Raw genomic sequence first — 21,489 nt, forward strand, 5'->3', positions numbered from 1 at the left:
GCCTCCACCCTAGATCTACCAGTCGTCCCTTCTCTGCCTCGCACCACGCTCCTCACTGCCTCGCGCCTCGATTCGCTTGTCCCTCGATTGAACAAGTGAGTTTTTTTTTTTTGATTCGATTAGGGTTTAGGGTTTGGGTTAAATGTGATTCGGTTTGATTCGATTCGATGTTTAGGGTTAAATGTGAGTAATTAGTTGAATTGATTGAATTGGTCAAATTGGTCGAATTTGTCAAATTTCACGAATTGTGAGAATTGCGGGTTATTTATAAATGCTGTTAAACTGTGGGAATTGCGGGACTAAATTGTGGGAAATGCTAGACATGCTTGAATTGGATGCTTGAATTGCTTGAATTGGTTCAATTGCTTGAATTTAGGATTATGATTTATGGTAAAATTGCTTGAATGTGATATGGTTCAATTTAGGGTTTATGGTTGTGAATTGTGAATTACTTAAAAATTTAGGGTTTATGGTTCAATTTAGGGTTAGAATTTATGGTTCAATTGGTTGAAATGTTTAAGAATTTAGGGTTTGGGTTTATGATTTAAAAATATGCATATCACGGGTTGGTCCGGGTTTAGGCTCAATATTCGAGTTTTCAAAATCCTAATGGTCGATCCGAACCATTCATCTGGTTTTCCATATTAATATGTGTTTGGAGACCAAATGTTATATTTTTTGTAATTTTTTTACTATATTTTTAGATATTTAGAAAATCACTCGATCTGAAAATTCTGGACCATCCAAAAACATGGATTTTCAATAAATCTAAAAAAATAGTAAAAAAATTTCAAAAAATATAAAAATTGGTCTCCAAACACATATTAATATGGAGAACAATATGAATGGTTCGGATCGACCATTAAAATTTTGAAAACTCGAATATTGAGCCGTAGCACGTACCAACCCATGATATGCATAGTATCATAGACTCACTCTAATTAAATAATTATATATTGTTAATATATTAAATACTTATTATAAAAATATTATATAAATTGTATGTTTGATTAATAATTATTGGTAAATTATAATTATACAATTAGTATTTTATTATTTGTAATAGTTATTAATATATAATTATTTAATTAATATGTTATATTCTTAATATATTAAATAATTATTATAATAATAATATATTATACTATAGTTATTGTATAATTATTGAATAATTATTCTTAATTTATTAAATAATTATTATAATAATAATATAATATACTACAGTTATTGTATAATTATTGAATAATTATTAAATAATTATTAGGGTTTGAATTTGGTTGCAAATATTAAGAAATTGTTTAAAAGTGCGAATGAATTTTGATTTTCTTAAGTTGTGATTGATTAATATATATTTTTTGGTAAATGTAGTATGCCTAGAGTTAGACGGTGGGGAGTACGAGCTGAGCCTGCAGCCGGTCCGACTGTAGCGGGTGAAGATGCTGTGGATCCGACTGGAGCGGGCACGTCCCTGGTGGATCCAACTGGAGAGGGCCCATCGTCATATGATGACACGACTGGTAGGGGATTTGAGGATCCGACTGGAGCAGATCCGTCGTCATATGATGGCACTCTGGTTTCACTTCTTCCAGAATCAGATATTTCCTGAGACTGTTGACATTGAGGCAGTCAGGAGGTACTATTACACTCTTTAAATTAACTTAGTAGTTCATCAACAATCTCAATTATTTATATTGATTATTTTACGCTTATTGCAGGTATACTAGGGCGTATGTGCTGGATTTGTGTGGTGCTGTCATGTTCAAGGATTCCAGCGGTGACGGGGTTCCGATGATGTATCTCTCTGATATCTCCATATTTGATCTATTGTTCCGACCAATTCTTGTACCAAAATCTGCATTTTAAACCACCAAATCGCGTATTTTACATTGAATATCCATAGAATATGGTACTGCTGCGATTTCATTCTTATTTTGCAGAAAACGGGCGAAATCAGGGAAGTTACTGAATTCTGAGACTCTGCACGCGACCCTCATCACATCTGATGCGACCCTCATCACATCTGACACGACCCTCATCAGAGTCGATGCGTGTAGCATCAGACCTGACGCTGGTCGCATCGCGAGCTTCCAGAGCAGACAGTAAAGGCCCAATTAAGGCCTAGAATTGAAGCACTCGTTTTGAAATGTCTATAAATAGACCACCACTGCTACCAGGGAGGGAGTTCTGAATTTGAAGATTCAAAACCTCAAGAATTTGAGTGTTGATCAAGAAAGAAGAGAGAGATTGGAGATCGCTTGGAGAAGAAGAGAAGATTGCAAGATCTTCTCCAATCCACCTTGGATCTTCGAGCTTCATCATGATCTCTTCTCTTCTCCCCTTTTTTATGCTTTCTTTTATCATGTTTGAGTAGATCTTTAGTTCCTAGGGTTAGGATGTAGTCTCTAAACTTTATTTTTGAATTGCATGTTGTTTTGATCTAAGTTTGAACTTGTGTGATTCTTTGTTTGAGTATTCATTTGATTGCTTGATTTTGATTGCTTGATTGATTCTTGATTGTCTACTGTTAGATGTCTATAGCATCTTTTCTAGTACTTTGACTTTGATGTTTCTTGCAATTGTGATTGAGTATTTGAGGTAGATCTAAGATCAATAGTAGCCGAGAGGTGAACTTTCCATTATCGAAAGGTTGTGGATACCTCTAGCAAACCAGACAATCAATTTAGGTTAGATACCAGTAGGTGAGAGCTACAGGTTGAAGCCTCGCACAAGAAATCAACTTAGATACGAACACATGTCAGCTCAGCTCGAGGGCCAAGCGACCCGCATCAGAGATGATGCGAGTCGCGTCATACGGGTCGCATCAGAGATGATGCGAGTCGCATGATAGGTCCAGAGAGGGCAAAGTTTGGGATGAAACCTGAAACCCTGGGAACACCTTTTATCATTGTTCGAAACCAAAACCTTTAATTGCTTTCATTTACTGTTAATTGAATTGTCACTTGAAATTAGGGAATATAAACAAACCAAACCCAACTTTCTACACTTCTAGTACCTAACTCAGATTAGTAAGAATTTAGAGTCGAATTATACCGTCCCTGAGGATCGATACCTTATTATACTATACGGATAGGATTGTGCACTTGCAGTCTTAGAAGAAAGTTGATTCAAGGTTTAAACTTGTACAGCTAGCTGTACCTGAAACTTTGTAGCATACTTTTGTAAGCGAACACTCTCCCTGCTGAGGGACCTGGAGAAAGAATCGAGATGGAACTGGGGTGGAGCTGTCCTCGCCCACTTATACAGAGGCATGTGTCATGCTTGTCTGGTAAGTCTGTATTAATATACGTTGTTATTGAAGGTTGGATAAGAAGCACCCAGTTTTTATTTTAAGTTAAATTTTCAGGTGAAGAATAAACAGATTTTTGGACCACTTCTTCTGCTCCAGCATTGGCCGTGGTCACATCTGCCCATAAATTGGCCAGTTATACCATTGCCACATCCCCGGTGGGGAGGTCCTGAGCTAGACAGATGCCCCGCGTACGCCGCTATATGGGGTAGTCATCACGATCATGAAGAGAATGGCAAGGGGATTTCTTATGTCCGGGGTCAGCTCCAGATGCTCCGAGATGCGAATATCGATTGGTTTCCGTATCGTGCATGGTATCAACGTAGATGGCTGAGCCCGCTGACATTAGAGCAGACACGGCTATGGTATTATCGGGGACCGGTCATCTGTTTCTGGATAGTGGAGTATCACTACCCCGATCGGGTATCTCGACAGTTTGGCTTGGATGCTTTCATCCCGAAGTTTCCGCTGATGGGTAAGGATGATACCGACAAGTTCCACAAGTAAGTATCATCTACTTAATTTCATTATCACCTTAATATTGCCACTGTTTCTCTCATTTCTAATTAATTATACTTGCAGTACAGCGCACAATAAGTCTAAAGTCGACTGGAGCCAGCATTTCATCATGCAGTACAACTGGGCTCGACATCCGGAGCAGCACTTATGGAGCCTGCCATCTACTGCATCATTGGGTGCTGGTCCCGGGGATCTGAGATATGTCGTATGGTACCAGAGATGGGGCATGCCGTCAGTCTACCTGACGGGCCATTATGGCGAGACCCTTCGACGTAGACTGATGGATTCATCCAGCAATTATATGCCTTGGGGTCCGATCAATGCTCGCACGGTAAGTACAACCGAAACATACTTTAATTTAAAATTGCAAATTTTAATTACTTACTGTTGGAATAATCATGTTGTGTGCAGCTGTTGACCGCTGTGAGAGGAGTTGGACACAGCTTGGTGTGCATGGCGAAGGATGCTTGGCGATATATAGGATGCCAGATGCTCGAGCACACTGCACCAATCGTGGAGACAGGCGGTTTTGAAGGCCGCCTCGTTGGCATGCTGCACGATGCTGGGGAGAACATCAATTGGCGGGAGATAAAGTCTACATCGCGAAATCCGGATTACCAACCAGAGGCCATATACGCTCATGAGATGCCGCCACCTCCTGCAGGTAATTACAAGTTAATATTAAAAGTACGACACACACAATATTCTTATTTTCCTTGAATTGTTTGTTCTAACTCAATTAACTTCCAATTATGCAGTTGATGACTCAGGTTGGGCGTTCCACCACTGGGTGTTGAATACCCAAGGATGGGATGCTTACAGAAATAAATACAGAGTTCCGGTAGAGCTTGGCACGGTCAGTCACCACTTTATATTATTTATTGCAGAGTTCTTTGTATGTAGCAAAACTAACATTATTTTAATCTAGGATGGAGCACCTCGTTGGAATGCCAATCCCAGTTTTACCGTGGATGAGTTGGCCTCGTTCGACACAGAAGCAGAGGTGATTGACTCCCATAGACCACGATATGGAGTGGAGATGGAGCACGACTTTGAGGCTGGTGGGAGTGCATCTCAGACTGCAGATGGCTTTGTCTCTGCATTATTTGGCGCACCGCCTCCTGCCACGTATGCTGCAAGTTGGGAGAAAGATCCATGGGAGCTGCGTACATAGCCCGCCAATGCAGAGTCAGCTGTTGTATTTGATTCATGGGCAGCCAGTACAGGTACGCAGCACATGTATACGGGGGAGGAGGAGGAGGATATGGGAGATGAGGCGTTAGGAGATGTGAGTCCGCAGAGGGGCGTGCAGCCGCACAGGCATGGCAAGGGCATAGTGGCTCCTAGGTTGTCTCCATCTGGAAGGAAACGACGAGGATGATTGTAGAGTTTTTGTTTATTGTGATATAGTTCTAATTGTAGTATTTTGAATATGAGACTGTTGTATTATACGTTTCTGATTATGTTGGCGCACATTATGTTGGCATTATGTTTTTTTATTTTATATTCATGTTGGTATTATGTTGTTTGCACTTTACATTTCATCATTATAACACAGTTTAATAATACAATTAAAGTTCAATAATACACTTAAAGTTCAACAATAGAATTAAAAGCGCAACAGTACACTATATTAAGAAATTATATTGAAACCGTAATTTTTATTTGCGACCCACACTTCCATTTAAAAAAAAATACAATATGGGGCGCCTGTCCCTGGGGCGCTTCACATAGCATACGGGCCGTCCGTCTCTGGGGCGCCTCATTTGGCTTGTGGGCCGCCCGCAGTGGAGGCGCTCCACTGAGAATTTTGGACCGCCCCAAACCCAGGCGGTCAGGACATAAATAAAAAAAAGAAAAAACAAATGTTATTTTTAAAATTTCCTTTTTTTTTTTAAGGATATTAATAAAAATGGCCCACCGTTTTGTATTGCGCAGTAATTTTCTTTCTTTTCCATCTTTTTTTTAATTTTATTTTTCTGGTCAAAGCCCGTAGGTACGCAGTCATTTTTGTTGCTCCTAGGCTCCCAGCTGCGAACCAGCCATGTGATCTCGCTGCACGCGATCACATTGCTTGTTGAAGCAAGCAATCAGATATAACCGTGTAGATTTTTTTCAATGAAACATACTTGATAAAAAAAATTCACAACGAGAACAGGGGAAAAGGGGAAAAGGGAAAAAGGGCGAAAAATAAAAAGCAGGGAGTAAACAGTAAAAAGGCCTAAAAAGCGAAGGGATAATAATAAAATTCACGAGAATCACGGGGTTCGCATAGGAAAGTGCACAATAGGCCTCTTTAGGGATTGGAATGGGCCCGCATAATGGAGCACTCGATCAGTTTATTTATTGCTAACCTTTTCTTTTTCTTTTGTTCATTTGAATTCCGAATTTGCAATCAGTTGGTGCTCCGTTGTGGGGATTATATTAGTTTTATTTTATCATTACTTAATTATCATATAGGTAATGTTAGGATGGATGGTAGGGAAGAGAGGTGATTATGGAATAATTTTGGAAGAGTGGATGGCAGGTGGAATAAGCAATATTAGGTTAAAATTAAATTAACACGATAGCTCGGATATTTTGTTGCTACGACAAAGTTACAAGTCTTGTTCCGGATAACTAAAAATGTGGAAGCATTTCATAAATGAGTGGAATCCAGACTAAAGAAACTCATGACACAAGTTGCTACGATTTTGATGCCACATAAGACAGATTCGAATGAGGTGGCCAGGGCCAGCAGACGCGGTTTGTTTATAGGATGAGACATTATTTATCACGCGGTGCGGATTGATGGAATGCTAATGTCAATGGCAGGTTGGTTCGTTCTTTTTTTTTTCTTCATTGTTTTTTCTTCGTTCCATGGTTTGTTAGATTGTTGATAACTTGATATGATTGGAAGGTGGATACCGGGCATTAAAGATATGATAATGATTCATATTCTTTTTTAATATTTACGAAGAGATTCTGAATGCGTTTATTTTATGTTTTCGCATCAATTGATTAATTGTACTTCGTAAAAAATCAATTGAGAAATGTAAATATTTTTTATTGTAACCATCTTGATACTCAACGAACAATAAAGAAAAATTTACTACAAATCTTATCCATCTAATTTTATAACTGGACTAAATCAAAACTACCGCAATTTAATTCATAAGATACAAATCAGATGGTCGAAATCTCGTTACTAGTTATTCCTTTTGGGACTAACAAACCGAAATCAAAATGCAACAACAAAAAGTGTAGAGATATAGTTCTTGATAAGAGCCAATAATACTGCCAGATAATCATTTGTCTTGATAAGACTTTGCTAATAGCTACATCTTTTTCTTTTCTTTTTTGAGGGAATGCTATAGCTACATTGAACCGACAAATTAGACCAGACCTCTCATTCAAATCATTTGATCAAAAGACGGGCCATCAATATTTATAATTTGTAAATTCGTGTCAAAAACTAAATTACTAAGGGGCTAAACCTAAGACTGCACGAGCTGACAATCAAAAACTAAAAAGTATTTTAAAAAAAATGCACATGCATACTCAGCATACAGGTCTAAAAATTTTACGGTCTAAATAATAAAAAAGGTTATGGTACTATGCATGGCTTATGTTGGTCCGCGTTATGAACTCAAATGTTCAGTTTGAAAATTTTAATAATAAATCTGAACCGTTCAATGTTATCTCTGTATGAATATGTATTTGTAAACTAAATTTAACATTTTTTAGAATTTATTACTATTTTTTTATAAGGGTGGAAAATCACTTGATGTGAAATTCTGGACCATTCAACAAAAACAGGGATTTTCCTCCCATCTAAAAAATAGTAAAAAAATTCTAAAAAATATAAAATGTATTTTACAAGTATATATTTATATAAAGATCATGATAAACATTTTGGATCGACTGACAGAATTAAAAAAATAAAAATATTGATCTATAATACAAACGAATCCGCGCTACGCATAGTCCCATAGCATCGCTCAAGAAGTTATTTGGACATTTTCTTAACATTACTATAATGTTCTCAAGCTCACCAAGTCTTTTGATGAGCTTAGAATATTCTTAAAGCTCACCAAGTCTTTTGGTGAGTTGAACTCCAAAATTTTAGTAGATTAATTTAAAACGACAAATTAAATTGTTGAAAGCGAACTACTTAAGTTATATGTTTGCATGCAAAATCTATATATTTTTTAATTGATTTAATATAAATCAAGGGATCAAAAATTAAAACGATTGCATTAAAATTATCTTCTAAACCTTTTTTATTTGTACCTATTGACTTTGTACTAATTCAATTCGAAATTTATAAATTTTACATGAAATAGATCAGTTTTAAAAATTTGAATTCGTAATTTAAAATCGTAATTTAAAATCAGTTTGATAAATTCTGAAATTGAGCTTATCAAGACGCTTGATGAATTTAAGAACAATCTAGCTCTATGCTTCTACTTATAGGACTACTTATAATGTATCACACACTGTCTGTAATAAAAGAAAAGAAAAAGAGTTACATCCTGTTGCAGTGTACATGAAGTTTTAATAGATTAAATTTTGCAAATTTTTCGCCTTTTAATGGTTATTGAATCGAGAACTTAAAATACCATTCTTTATACCGATTTTTTTATTTATATTCAAAAATTAAATCAAATTACAAAAAATAACCAATTTGCCGTTGAATTTCAAAAACTATCCAATCCGGTTATGCAGTAATCGGATTTTTTTTTTTTTCCGGTTACCCAATTCCCGGATTATTGAAATGGGTCCGGTTATTGGTTAACCAGAAATGAGCAAAACAAATTGGTATGGTATATGTCCGGTTAATGGTGCACGGTTTTGTGTGTTTTTTTTTTTTTAAACAGAAATTTATTTATTTTTTGTATTAAAATATTAGAAATGTTGAATATATTTCTTTGAAAATAGATGAAATACAATATAATTTGATTTATTAGAAAGATTGCAACAAATAACCCGGATCAATATTTTTCAGATCAGATTTTTCGCGGCTGTAAGAAAAATTAATATATTTATTTATGTGTTATTGGAAAAAAAATAAAAATGCTTAGATTCCGAGTTATTGATCCCGGTTCAAAAGTCACTTCTAGGTAATCTAGAAAATATTATGATCTTTCTATTACATTTAATTTATTAAAAGTTGTATCTATTTTGAAAAAAAAACAAAACTTTAATTTATTTAATAATTGTTATTCAAAAATAATTCTCAAAATAGATACAACTTTTAATAAATTAAATGTACTAGAAAGTTCATAATATTTTATGTATTACCTAGAAGTGACTTTTGAACCGGGATCAATAACTCGGAATCTAAGAATTTTTATTTTTTTTCCAATAATACATAAATAAATATATTAATTTTTCTTACAGCCGCGAAAAATCCGATCTGAAAAATATTGATCCGGCTTATTTGTTGCAGTCTTTCTAATAAATCAAATTATATTGTATTTCATCTATTTTTAAAGAAATATATTCAACATTTCTAATATTTTAATATAAAAAATAAAAAAAAATTTCTATTTTAAAAAAAAAAAAAAAAAAACACAAAACCGGTGCACCATTAACCGGACATATACCATACCAATTTGTTTTGCTCATTTCCGGTTAACCAATAACCGGACCCATTTCAATAATCCAGGAATTGGGTAACCGGAAAAAAAAAGAAAATCAGGTTACTGGGTAACCGGATTGGGTAGTTTTCGACATTCAACGGCAAATTGGTTATTTTTTGTAATTTGATTTAATTTTTGGATATAAATAAAAAAATCGGTTCTTTATATGAATGTAATTGAATTAAGCGTAAATATATCAATTAGCACAATTTAACATAGAAAACTTTTGTATTATCTCTCTTGGCACAAAGTGTATTTTTTTTTTCTACGTACACATTGACAGCCGAATATGGCCTAATAGTTTCCAAATGTTATATAAAAGTTCCGTACATCAATTGCATGGCTTTCCAGCTCTACATGAAACATGTCATGCATGAGAAATAGTTAAAGAATAAAAAGCTGGTTGTCTTATCTAAATTTTGGGGTTAATAATGACACTGTACCTCATTTTGGGTACTGGTAGGTTGCTAAACAAACTTGTTTGTTATTAGCTAACAAAACTTAAAACAATGATTTAACATGATAATAATGCTTAATTAGAAAACAAACCACTTGTTGCATTACTTGCACGTTTCAACATAAGAAAGATAAATCAAATAAAATGAGAAAGTAAGAGAGATATGACACTCAGGTCAGATCTGACTTTGACAGGTTCTTGTGCAAGCAAGTTCTATTATGTGTTTTTTTTTTTTTTAGTTTGTATTTAATAATTAATCGTACTTAGCTTCGAAGATCTGAATACTTAGCATCTACGTTCTCGTAATATTATTATAAGTGTTCACGCATTTTTTTTAATTGAAAATAAATAAACAGGAGAAATTTAAATTAAGTGGTATTTTACACTGCTTCCCTTCCTTTTACCGACGTGAATGTGACTTCTTTTTTCATTAATGTGAATAGTAGCATTTGCATTTTGTTCTTTTAAATAGAAAAAAATAAATGACTGATTTGATTGATATAAATTGAAAATTGAATAACTTATAGAAGAAAAAAAAATTCAGTAAATTTATAGAAAAAAAGAAAGCCAACAAACTCCGTAAATTTTACTTCTTTCAATTGATACGAGAAATACGAAGTGTTTGTTCGGCAAAATGACGAAAGAGGAAAAAAGTCGAATTAAGAATATACTTCTATTCTGCATTATTTTGATTTTGTTAAGTTAAAATAAAAAATAAAGAAATGAAACAATTTCATCCTGCGAAAAAGATCAAATTTGGTTAGTTCACCTTTCCGTAGAATAAAAAATTAAATCAAATAGATGAGAAAGTGAGAGAAACTAAGTTACAAATTATAGCAATTTGATAGCAATTTTTTTTTCTTATACAATTTCAATCAATTCTGTTTTTGATCGGCCACGTTTTCACTATAATTTTACACAATTTACATAACCCATGCCACTCGTTGCGCTCGAACAACTTCTCAAAAGTAGCTGGCACAAATTACATAGCTTACGGACCAAAATAAGAAGTGATGTATCTAGTGGAGGGGTGAAAACGGTATGGATAATATTCAATTCGTATTCAATCTGTATTAAAAAAAAAAGAATAATCATTTCTGTCTCCGCGCTATAGTATCCGCAAAGTACCCGCGCTACAATAATTGCATTTAGAGGAATAATATATTATGGTCCCCACTAATTATTATTCTAAAAAGATATTATATAGTCTCAACTAATTATTATTCTAAAATCCTAGCAGCACCCTTTCAAAACCTCGGCACTAATTCCGCATCAACATTTCTCTAACAAAAATAATTGACCTCATAAAAATAAATACTTAAGTGCATAGATATAAATACTTTCAATACTTAGATATTGATACTTTCAGTGTCATATGTAAAAAGAGGAGGGATCTAATTACAAGATTATGACAGTTTAGGTCCTCACAAGCAGTTATGTAAAAATTACAACATTGTTTACTATATAGATATAAATACTTGTGTTCTTTGAACTATATACTTCAAGATTTGACTATTAATATTAAAAAAAAAGTTACAGATCTGAAATGCAGTTATGGCAGTTTGGTCCCCACAAACAGTTATATATGGCAGTTTAGGTGCGGGTACTGTAACGCGAGTACTCATATCAGCTTCCTAAAAAAAATTGATATGGATATTAGATATTTGAATATCTGTATGAGTATAAATACTGATATCTTTTTACATTTTAATTATCTAAATTCGAATAGTAGATATAGGAATATGCTAATATGATATGCGTAGCATAGAGGGCCTCCGTGTAACGGCTCAATATTCGACTTTTCAAAATCCTAACGGTCAATTCGAACCGTTCATCTTGTTCTCCATATTAATACGTGTTTGGAGACCAAATTTTACATTTTTTCGAATTTTTTTACTATTTTCTTAGATTTATTGAAAATTGTTATTTTAAGCAAATCTGGACCATAAAAAAACAGCGATTTTCAATAAATCTAAAAAAATAGTAAAAAAATTCCAAAAAATGTAAATTTGGTCTCCAAACACGTATTAATATGTAGAATAAGATGAACGGTTTGGATTGACCATTAGAATTTTGAAAAATCAAATATTGAGCCGTTGCATGGAGGCCCTCTATGCTACGCGTAGCATGCTAGCATATTCCAGTAGATATATATTATGAAAAAAATTATATTATTCACTATTATAATTTATAATAGATAAATATTATGAATTTTAGTATTTTTTATATTATTTTAAAAAATATCTGATCAAATTCATACGTATATTTGTATTCAACTGATATCCAATCCGTACTTGTATTTAGAAAAATAAAAATAAAATATGGACATAGTTTTATGAGCTATCCGCTGCTCCGTTTTCACCCCTGATTCTAGTGACAAAAAGAAAAAGTCATTAGCCCTGATTCTTTATTTGAATCGGTTTCTTTTACACTTTATTGACGAAGGTTCCTCACAACTTTTGCTATTTCATGGCTAATTTTTGTTGCTATTAGCACCTAGTATGAGAAAAATAGGACAGTTCAATAGTTGGACACACTAAATAAACCCTCCATATTTATTTCCACACCTTACATTGCTATAAAAACTATCATGATTTGACATCGTGCCACTGAAACATATGAAGTTATCGTGACACATGCCAACAAGGATGAGCACAAGTCTTTTTCAATCCAAATCAAATCAAAGAGAGATTGCACCACCTAATCTCTAACAAAGACAGAAGCGTTGCTATTGCACCATTAAGCCTATGCTCCGAATAAAGAGTTAGTTCTACTATCTCCTTCCATTTTAAAAAAGCTCCTGGCATCGAAAGAGACACATTTATTGATTATTTATTTAAGCTAAGTAGAGCTCTCTTCCCTTTTTTTTTTTTCTTGATTACCACTCAAGATGTCTTTAATTAATGCGCCTGAGCTTCTCATGTAAACAACTAAACTTCATTATGTGCAACTGGAATAATAAAGTACAGTACATCACGGGTAATATACACTTTCTTGTTTTTGCAAATACAATGATACAATATAATTGTTATCAATCTGAATAATCTGATTAAAATTGAATTGTCTTAATTCAGCGACGGAGTTAGATTTTTGAACTATGAGGATCAATCATGTAAGAATTTCATGCTAAGAATGAAGATTAATTTTATGGTATCCATGACATCTACTCTAAATTATATAAAAAATCATACCTAAAATATAATTTCAAAAAAGAAAAAATCAATTGACCTCATTCACATTGAATGGATCTGCCCCTGTTTGAATTGACGCTCTTAAATTATGGATTGTTCATTTTTTTTTTTTTTTTAAGTTATGAGAGTACGGATTAGTAATGGCAAAGGATATACAATACACTTAAACGGGGTAGGTAAAAGTCCGAGTAGGTTAAATGCTTGCATCAGGCGCTTTAGGCCTTTACACATCAAATTCAAAGGTTTAAGTCTTATATTCTAGGAAAATAAAGCATGTTATTTTTTCAATTAATATGATAGTATAGTTATATTAATAACAGAAGGCACGATGACAATGTGTGACAATGTGCCACTTAATTTCTTTATTAAAATTGGCATGATTTTAAAAGGTGACAAACTCGCTGTAATTTATTTTTTAGAGTCAGGCCGGTGTCATTTTATGGATTATGCCTGTACTTGTTGTTGTTAATGGGCCCAAGCCCAATTTTACTTGGGCTATTGTTCGACTTTATATTTTATAGAACCAGAATTTCAGTTATATAAAAGAAGCATCAGTTCGTGGGCTCTAAAATCTAAGCTTGGCCCAAGTGAATCATAATTTTTATCTTTCTAATTTTATTTTCTTTGCGTTGTGCCATAGTACGAGTTTATAGTTCATAAAAATCCGACAAGGTCCTAAATTCGTAATTTAAATATTATTAGAATATATATTCAAAAATAGTTTAATTTTATAATTCAATTATATATCGAAGTACTAATATTTTATAAAATAAACAAAAAATATCGTAAATTTAGTGTATTATTTATAAATTAGTCAAATTAGGAACAATTCACGATTGCTAAAAAAAAAATATGAATGTAATACAAATATTATTCGGAAACATTATTACTAGAGAAGGGTTCCAAATGCTTTGTGCTAGGTTTTAGCAAAGAGAAAAGTGTACAAGGCCTGTTTCAGTGGTGTGTACTATGGGAAGTTGGCAATGGCAAAAGAATTTCTTACTGGTACGACAATTGGAGGTCGGGACCACTTAGAAAACTGAAAGACAGACAACCAAGGCCAACATCACAACTAATTTCTCTCCATGATGCAATAACTAATGACTCACCGGTGTTGTCTTCTTTCACTGGTACGATACCAATACTTGGGGACTTTGAGGATCATCTTGTGTGGCGCTGGTCAACATGTGGTATGTACACGGCATCTTCATTTTACAAAGTCATGGTGTCGGGTGGGAAGGTGCAGTGGAAATACATGGATGTGTGGTCTGCTGCAGCGCCTTCTAAGGTGAAAATTTTCTCCTTTTTATTGCTCAATAACCGCATCCTGACTCATGAGATGATGGAAATAAGAGGTATGACTTGTGACATGAGATGTGTGATGTGTGAGGCTTGCCCCGTTGAAACATCTCATCACCTCTTTTTTGAATGCACAAATGCTAGAGAGGTATGGAGTAGTTTTCATCAACTGGTACAGTCGCATAACACAGTACCGGATACTTGGGATGCCTCTTGCCACCAATTCTGCCGTGAAACTGGAAAAAGTAAAAGCGAGTGGATTACTACTTTCATGGCAGTGTTGTGGTCCGTATGGAGGCAACGAAATGAAGTTATATTCCGTCACGTCAAGATGCCACTGTGGCTAGTTGCGAATAGAGCAAGGGAAGATGCAAAGCTGTGGGCTAGGTATTGCAGAAATGTAAAAAGAGTAGTATATGCGGGTTTGGGTAGAAGGGAACAACTAATTACAGAGATCAACCAATTGTTGTAAAAATCTAGTACTACTAGTTGTTGTAAGCACCTTTATCAATTTAATCTTGGTAGCCACTACCAAGTTTTCAAAAAAAAAAAGAAAAGTGTAGGTCCGATCAGCATTGGATGCACTTTTGGATCCGATGGGCACTGAATGACTGAAGTCATCTGATGAGCTTTAAGATTCGTGTATGACTTGCTATGAAATATGTGCGTACGATTTTTAAAACTCATCAGACAGCCCCGGTGTCTATCAAATCAGAAAATACGTGTGATGCCCATCAGACCTATAGTGCTTTTTACCAACATCTAAATTCTTGCAACATCAACTTGAAAAGGGAGGATTGCGAACATTGACAATTCAAACTACAAATTAATCATTTGTACTGAAGTCATAATCATACATCTAACAGCGAATTCCTCGGCCTAAATGGAAAGCAAAAATGAAATAGAATGTAATATTATGAAGAATACACTTAAGTGAGCCCTTTAAGTAACCATATAAATGGGTCCAAATGCTTCTCTTCTCAAAGCATAGTACCCCAATTTCTCTAATTGAATATAAGGCACCTCAATTTCTTCGTCTTTTGCGGGATTGAAACAACGGACAAGAGGTCCAGATGCTGTTCTTCTGATTGCTTCATGGATGGAAGCCAACTTGCATGCAACTCCAGTTGCAGGACCAAGTTTTGGACAGCGCTTTGATTTCCATGTAAAGCTATATGATACTTGTTTCTTCTGTAATGATGTCTTCGATTGCTTGGTGAACTTGCTCAAAAAAGAGAAATATTTTATCCATGATTTCTTCTTTGTGGTAGACTTTGTTCGATTTGTATTTGAATTATTCTCAGATAAATATGGAGGCAGCTTTAGTAAACTGTCTGTTTCTTCATGATATTGTTGTGATTCCTGTAGGAACAGAAAGAATTAGAAAAAACAAAAGAATAACATGTGTATTAAATTTGAAAAGTTTACTTAATTTATATATTACGAACTTCACAAAAGGATATAAGTAAAATATTGAATCTTTTATTTGCCTGAATATCAAAACATAGGTAAAGGAATTTCGCCCGATATGATAGAATGGACATTTGCTCTGAAATTATTGAAGAAATTTGCAAAAACCAAAAAGAAGGTTTAGATTTACATACCTCTGACCAATCCAACCGCAAATTCAAATAATTCTCTTTCTCTTTAAAATTGGAATCCTCATGCCCATTATAGAGAGAAAAGCTCATTATCTCCACAAATTTTCTCTCCAGCAAAAGTTCTTTCTCTGTACCGGAACAGATGCAAAGCTGTGATAAACATCAAGAGCCAACAACCAAATTAATTCATTACCATAAGGTGGTTCATAATAATAAATTCTCAGAAAATCCAAATAAGGAATTTGAATAAGAGTAATGAATGATAAAGTTGCATCAAACCAGAACAACAAAAAAAATGAAGAACAGTTCATACAATTTAAGTAGCCGATTACTGCCTCGCTTGTCTCACAAAACTTTTACACTTATAAGACCCCAAAAACATGAAAAGAGATTCATTTTTGTTCGTAGAAAGAAGTTGGAAAAAGGTACGATCTCATATTCCCATGGCAATTAATGTGTAGTTGATAGTGATGTGCAAAATGCTCCAGTAGTGCCCAAAAAGAAGAGAAGGAAGATAAGATGAAAAAGACAAATAATAAAGAATGGAATTTTTTAGGGAAAGACTGAAAGTAGCTGACTATAGTAAAAGTGTAAAACCATTTTTGTGTTATGGGCTTATGGCCATGGAACGCTATCCTCTGCGGAGTTTTTCCGTGCGGAGCTGTGTGAAGCTTTTAATCTGGTCCGTTCATTTCGGATCGGACGGAATGGATTAAGGGTTCACCAAATTTTGAGTTTTTTTAAAATTCGGGCAAGATCTAATCTAGTCTGTTCGATTCGAAACAAACGAATCAGATTAAAAGCTCCGCATGAAAAAATTCTGCAAAGGATACTTTCCCTTATGGCCATGGGGACACATAAAAGTAGTAGGTAGCAATCGTGAATTATGTATAGCTATTAGCTAGTAGTTACCGTTTGAGTGGGTACTATATACTATATAGATAATGCAATTTAGAAATATTTTTTTCGAAGTAGTTGCTATTGTTTATTGTTAGAATTATAAATGTCAGAAACTAATTGATGAGGTATTTGTTGGATATATTTTGATCATTTTGAAAGGATTGGATTAATCGAATTTTTTAGTTATCATTTCACAAAAAATAATAGACGGAGTTGATATAGTTTTGAAAAAAATATATATAAGATACGCAGATAATATCTGTGCAGTCTCAAAAGGTGGCACACAAATATTTATGTGTATCAGGTAATATTTTTTTTTTCAAACTTATGTCAACTCCGTCTATTTTTTTTCTTCTGAAATGGTAACTCAAAAAAAATCTATTGAATTAATATTGACTGAATTAAAAAATGTCGATATTAACTTACAATATTATTATAAAACATGATAGTATATGATCAAGTTGTTTTTTGGAACGCGACCCGCATTCGACTAAACAAATTAAACTTGTAAAATGCGATTCGTATCAGAGAATGTGATCAAGCTGCATTTGATCCTGAAAATGTCACACCCTTTCACTTCCAAATTTATTATATGTCTCTCTCATCTTCACATAGATTTAGCGTTTATTATGTTAGTAAGAGAACTAATAATTATCTCACCATGAAAAGTTGGCGTTTGATGTTATAAAATAGATTGAAAAAAAAAAATTGTCTGCACATATTGGTAAGAGAAGTGACGATAGTATAAAGTATCATAATAAAATAATTTAATGATTTACTTTACTCATGGAAGTATTTTAATTAAAATTAAAATGCTCAAATCATCACTGCTTTACTTGTCAAACACACAGAATTTACAAGTCAATTAATTAATTTATAATATGGAATGTTCGTCATAATAAATTCAATATTTACACAGGAAGGTCAATCCATTTCATTGTACCTTCCTTTCATTTTTTTTAATGTCAGTGTCTTTGAAATAATAATATTGGAACGAAACAATTGTCAACAGACAAAGAGCACGATTTGCTGTTTGGCACATTTTCCTTTTAATAAATTAGTTATGCCCCGACGCACCGAAAATCCGAAATACAGTTGTACAACATTGATCCTGTTAATTAACATATGGATATTATGTTTAATTCGGCGACAAACTTATAATTGGGTCATGATCAGGTCCATGGATAGTTTGACAGGTCTCGGCACAAGTCGTGTCCGGATCAGATCCTCTAGGTAACTCAAATTTTGGAGTTAGATCCGCATTGTCCGATTAGAATTCTGCCCAATTCAGTATGACAAGATGATCCGGATTAATTTGTGTCATGTGATGGAACTAATATAGTGAAAGACAATCATATATTCATATAATTTCCTTCCCTAACTGGCTAACTGCCACGGTCCATTGCGATAGCTTTTCAGAATACCTAGAAGCTAGAAGTAAGGACAAAATCATGTACTGAGACCGTGAGAGTGAGATACATGTGTTAAACCGGCTGAAATCACGGGTATAGTAACATGGCCTGTTTTAAATTTTTTATTTGATTGTATTATAAATAGGGTGCAAACGGATCGGATAGCGGTAAAAATGTAAAATCATATTCATATTCGTATTTGTATCATATGTATTTTTTTTTAATACGGTTCATACGGATACATATCAGATATTAAACGAATACGAATATCTACTTCACGTCGTATTTTCATTTTGAAAGTCCAAACGATCGATCCGAACCGTTAGATGTGATCTCCATATTGAAATGTACTTGGAAACCAAATTTTACATTTTTTTTAATTTTTTTTACTATTTATTAAGCAATTTTGAAAACTGCTGTTTGGCTATGAACAGTAAAAATTTCTGGACCATCGGATCAGCGATTTTCAAAATTACTTAATAAATAGTAAACAAATTTCAAAAAATGTAAAATTTGGTCTCCAAGCACATTTCAATATGGAGATCATGTTGGGCAGTTCGGATCGGTCGTTTGGACTTTCAAATCGCAAAATATGAGCGTGAAGTAAAATAGTCGCTTTTACTTTGCAACTCACCGTAGCCCATCTCTATATATTAAACTATATAGTATATATCTACTATTCAGATGCATATAATTAAAATTTAAAACTGTATTTGTATCTGTATCCGTACAGATATTCAAACATCGGATATTTGTATCTAATTTTCGAATATAAATTTGGATTGTCGGATAATATCCGATCTGTTTGCACCCCTATTTGTAACACTCCTCGGACTGAAGCCTAAACCGACTGGTATCATCTAATTTCTTAAAGCAAACCATCTAAACCATCCGAAATCCTGCACGGATACAAGGATGGATCTTGACCATCCGTCCAGTAGAAAAGTAACGCGTGTTTGATAAATGAAGTAGGTGTGAGTTGGCATTTTTCAGACTACTATGATATATGATATATCAAATTAATATGCTTTAAGATGGAATAATATGCAGTAAAGTTCAAGTGTTGTATAGATTGAGTAAAGTAGAAGCACCGAATTTCTTAATTCTTGATATTTCTTATTCTTACTATATTATATACAAATGTAGTATACAAGAGATATTTCAATTTTTGTAATTAATACTGTCTAATCTAATTACTTTATTATTACCGGGCAATAACATTTGAAAAAGATTTAATATTAATTTCGTTTTAATTTTATTCCACTTGTCAAAAAAATAAAAATAGTATTAAGATATCCCTCGTCAGGATAATATTAAGAAATCTCTTGTCAGCTTGATGACGTGGACCGCTTGATAGTAATTAGATTATCAGAATCAGGTCCAGTGGATTAAATATACTGTACTGCTATTGTAAATTTTTTTTTTTTTTTATCAAGTTTAGTGCTCAAAGTCTTTCCCTTAAAATCCAAGTGGAGAGATGCACTGGGACGCGTCCAACACTGTTGAGAATGTGACTCGTTAAACCTGTCCTATACGGCAATAAACAATAAACAATAGACAAACTTATGCCATTACATGTGTCATGTGTGCCTTCATTTATGAAAAAGTAGCACGTATATTTTAGGAAAAAAGCAAAATGATACCTGAAATTTTAACAGATACGTATTGTTTGACTTAAACATTCAAAATATTAGATATACGTCTTTAGATATATGTGCTTTTTGAAATAGATTATCTACTGCTATGTATTTGGACAACAATTTTAAACATATTTCGTGCATAAATTTTCTGTTCTTTCATAAACAGAAATATTCTTTTAATTTGAGGACTACAAGGTCACTGCCATGGAACAAGCGTCAAGTGTATATATAAGCGTGGTCAGGTACAATAATTGTATTACGAAGCCTTAGAACTCAGTTAAAAAAAAATATTTTCGACAGTTATATAGTTTCTTTTATTTGAAACCGATCTTGAAGAAATATAAATACACAATAACAATTCAATACAATATATTTTAATAATCAATTTATGCAATTCAACACTTCAAAATCTTCACATTCTAACAATTCTATTTTTAATTTTAGAATTAAAATCCGGAAATTAATTTGAAATTTTTCGCATTATGACAATTCTAACCATTTAGTTTTTCACATTTGCATTACCGAAATATATATATACTAAGAGGTAGAGTAAAGCTAGGGTGTGATGTGCTCATCAAGAAAATTTGGTGAGCACAACTTCAAAAGTATATCAGATCAACTTCAAATGCCGAATCCAAACCATTGAAATCCATGTACTTCATGAGTGATGCATGTGCATGCAAAATTTTGAAAATTTCGAGTTTATTTACTACAAGGTCAAGCGGTCAAAAAAATAATAAAAATTGAATGTATAAAACAACTTATAAATTAACTTATAAAATGTTCATTCCTTTGACTGCTTGACCTTGTAGCAAATAAACTCGAAACTTTCAAAATTTTGCGTGTATATGCATCACTCATGAAGTATATAGATTTCAACGGTTTGAATTTGATATTTGAAGTCAATCTGATATACTTTTAGAGTTATGCTCACCAAATTCTCTTGGTGAGCACATCACACCCTAGCTTTACTCCTAAGAGGTATACTTAATAATTAATTTTTAAGAAGATGAGAGGTATATTGAGTGATCAATTCTTAAAAAAAAATGAAGGGCTATATCGCAAGAAAACGTTAGGAAAACTCTAAATTTGCACAATTGTCTAGTCTTGCGTGTCATTATGGCAACCTAAATGGGCCAATCATTGTTTCAATCCTTTGGAGATGGAACCAAATCAACAGTTTGATCACGTCCATTGATCGGAAAAAGGAAAAAAAAAAACATTTTCTCCTTCCCTACAAATTAATTTATACATCTCTAAGCATAAAAACAATTATGAAAAAAAGCTTCAACTAGGGGTGCAAACAGACCGAATATTATCCGCCCATATCCGAAAATTAAATACAGATATCCAATATTTGAATATCCATACGGATATAGGTACAAATATATTTTTAAATTTTAATAATAATTATGTGTATCTTAATAGTAGATATATATCATATAATTTGAGGTTGGCTACTCTACTTATATAAGGATATGAGGGCATATGCTCACAAGTTATTTTTTCATTTTCAAAATCCAAAAAGCTGATATGAAC

At 33.4% G+C, this 21,489-nt stretch overlaps 1 protein-coding gene across 2 annotated transcripts; it reads right to left on the reverse strand.

Annotated features, from left to right (window-relative positions):
- Positions 1 to 15,213: 15,213 nt before the first annotated feature.
- LOC144559223 (uncharacterized) lies at positions 15,214 to 16,479 on the reverse strand. Of its 2 annotated transcripts, none has more exons than XM_078308220.1 (3): positions 16,303 to 16,479; positions 16,002 to 16,126; positions 15,214 to 15,759 (listed from the first exon to the last, which is right to left on the reverse strand). In XM_078308220.1, the coding sequence occupies exons 2-3, from the start codon at positions 16,086 to 16,088 to the stop codon at positions 15,340 to 15,342; spliced, it is 507 nt and encodes a 168-aa protein (XP_078164346.1). In that variant the 5' UTR covers positions 16,089 to 16,126; positions 16,303 to 16,479; the 3' UTR covers positions 15,214 to 15,339. The 2 variants fall into 2 exon arrangements, with proteins under 2 accessions (XP_078164346.1, XP_078164347.1); XM_078308221.1 differs by having other exon boundaries at positions 16,002 to 16,148; positions 16,312 to 16,450.
- Between the last annotated feature and the right edge of the window lie 5,010 nt (positions 16,480 to 21,489).

The sequence above is a fragment of the Carex rostrata genome, chromosome 9 (assembly GCF_964058835.1).
Source record: "Carex rostrata chromosome 9, lpCarRost1.2, whole genome shotgun sequence".
Classification (NCBI taxonomy): Eukaryota; Viridiplantae; Streptophyta; class Magnoliopsida; order Poales; family Cyperaceae; genus Carex; species Carex rostrata.

What these genes read in the sequence shown, in the direction of transcription:
- LOC144559223 (XM_078308220.1), bottom strand. Translation starts at nt 16,088, where the DNA reads ATGAGCTTTTCTCTCTATAATGGGCATGAGGATTCCAATTTTAAAGAG. An exon ending in TGCGGTTGGATTGGTCAGAG is followed by an intron (nt 15,760 to 16,001) that starts GTATGTAAATCT and finishes CTGTTCCTACAG; the next exon opens with GAATCACAACAATATCATGA.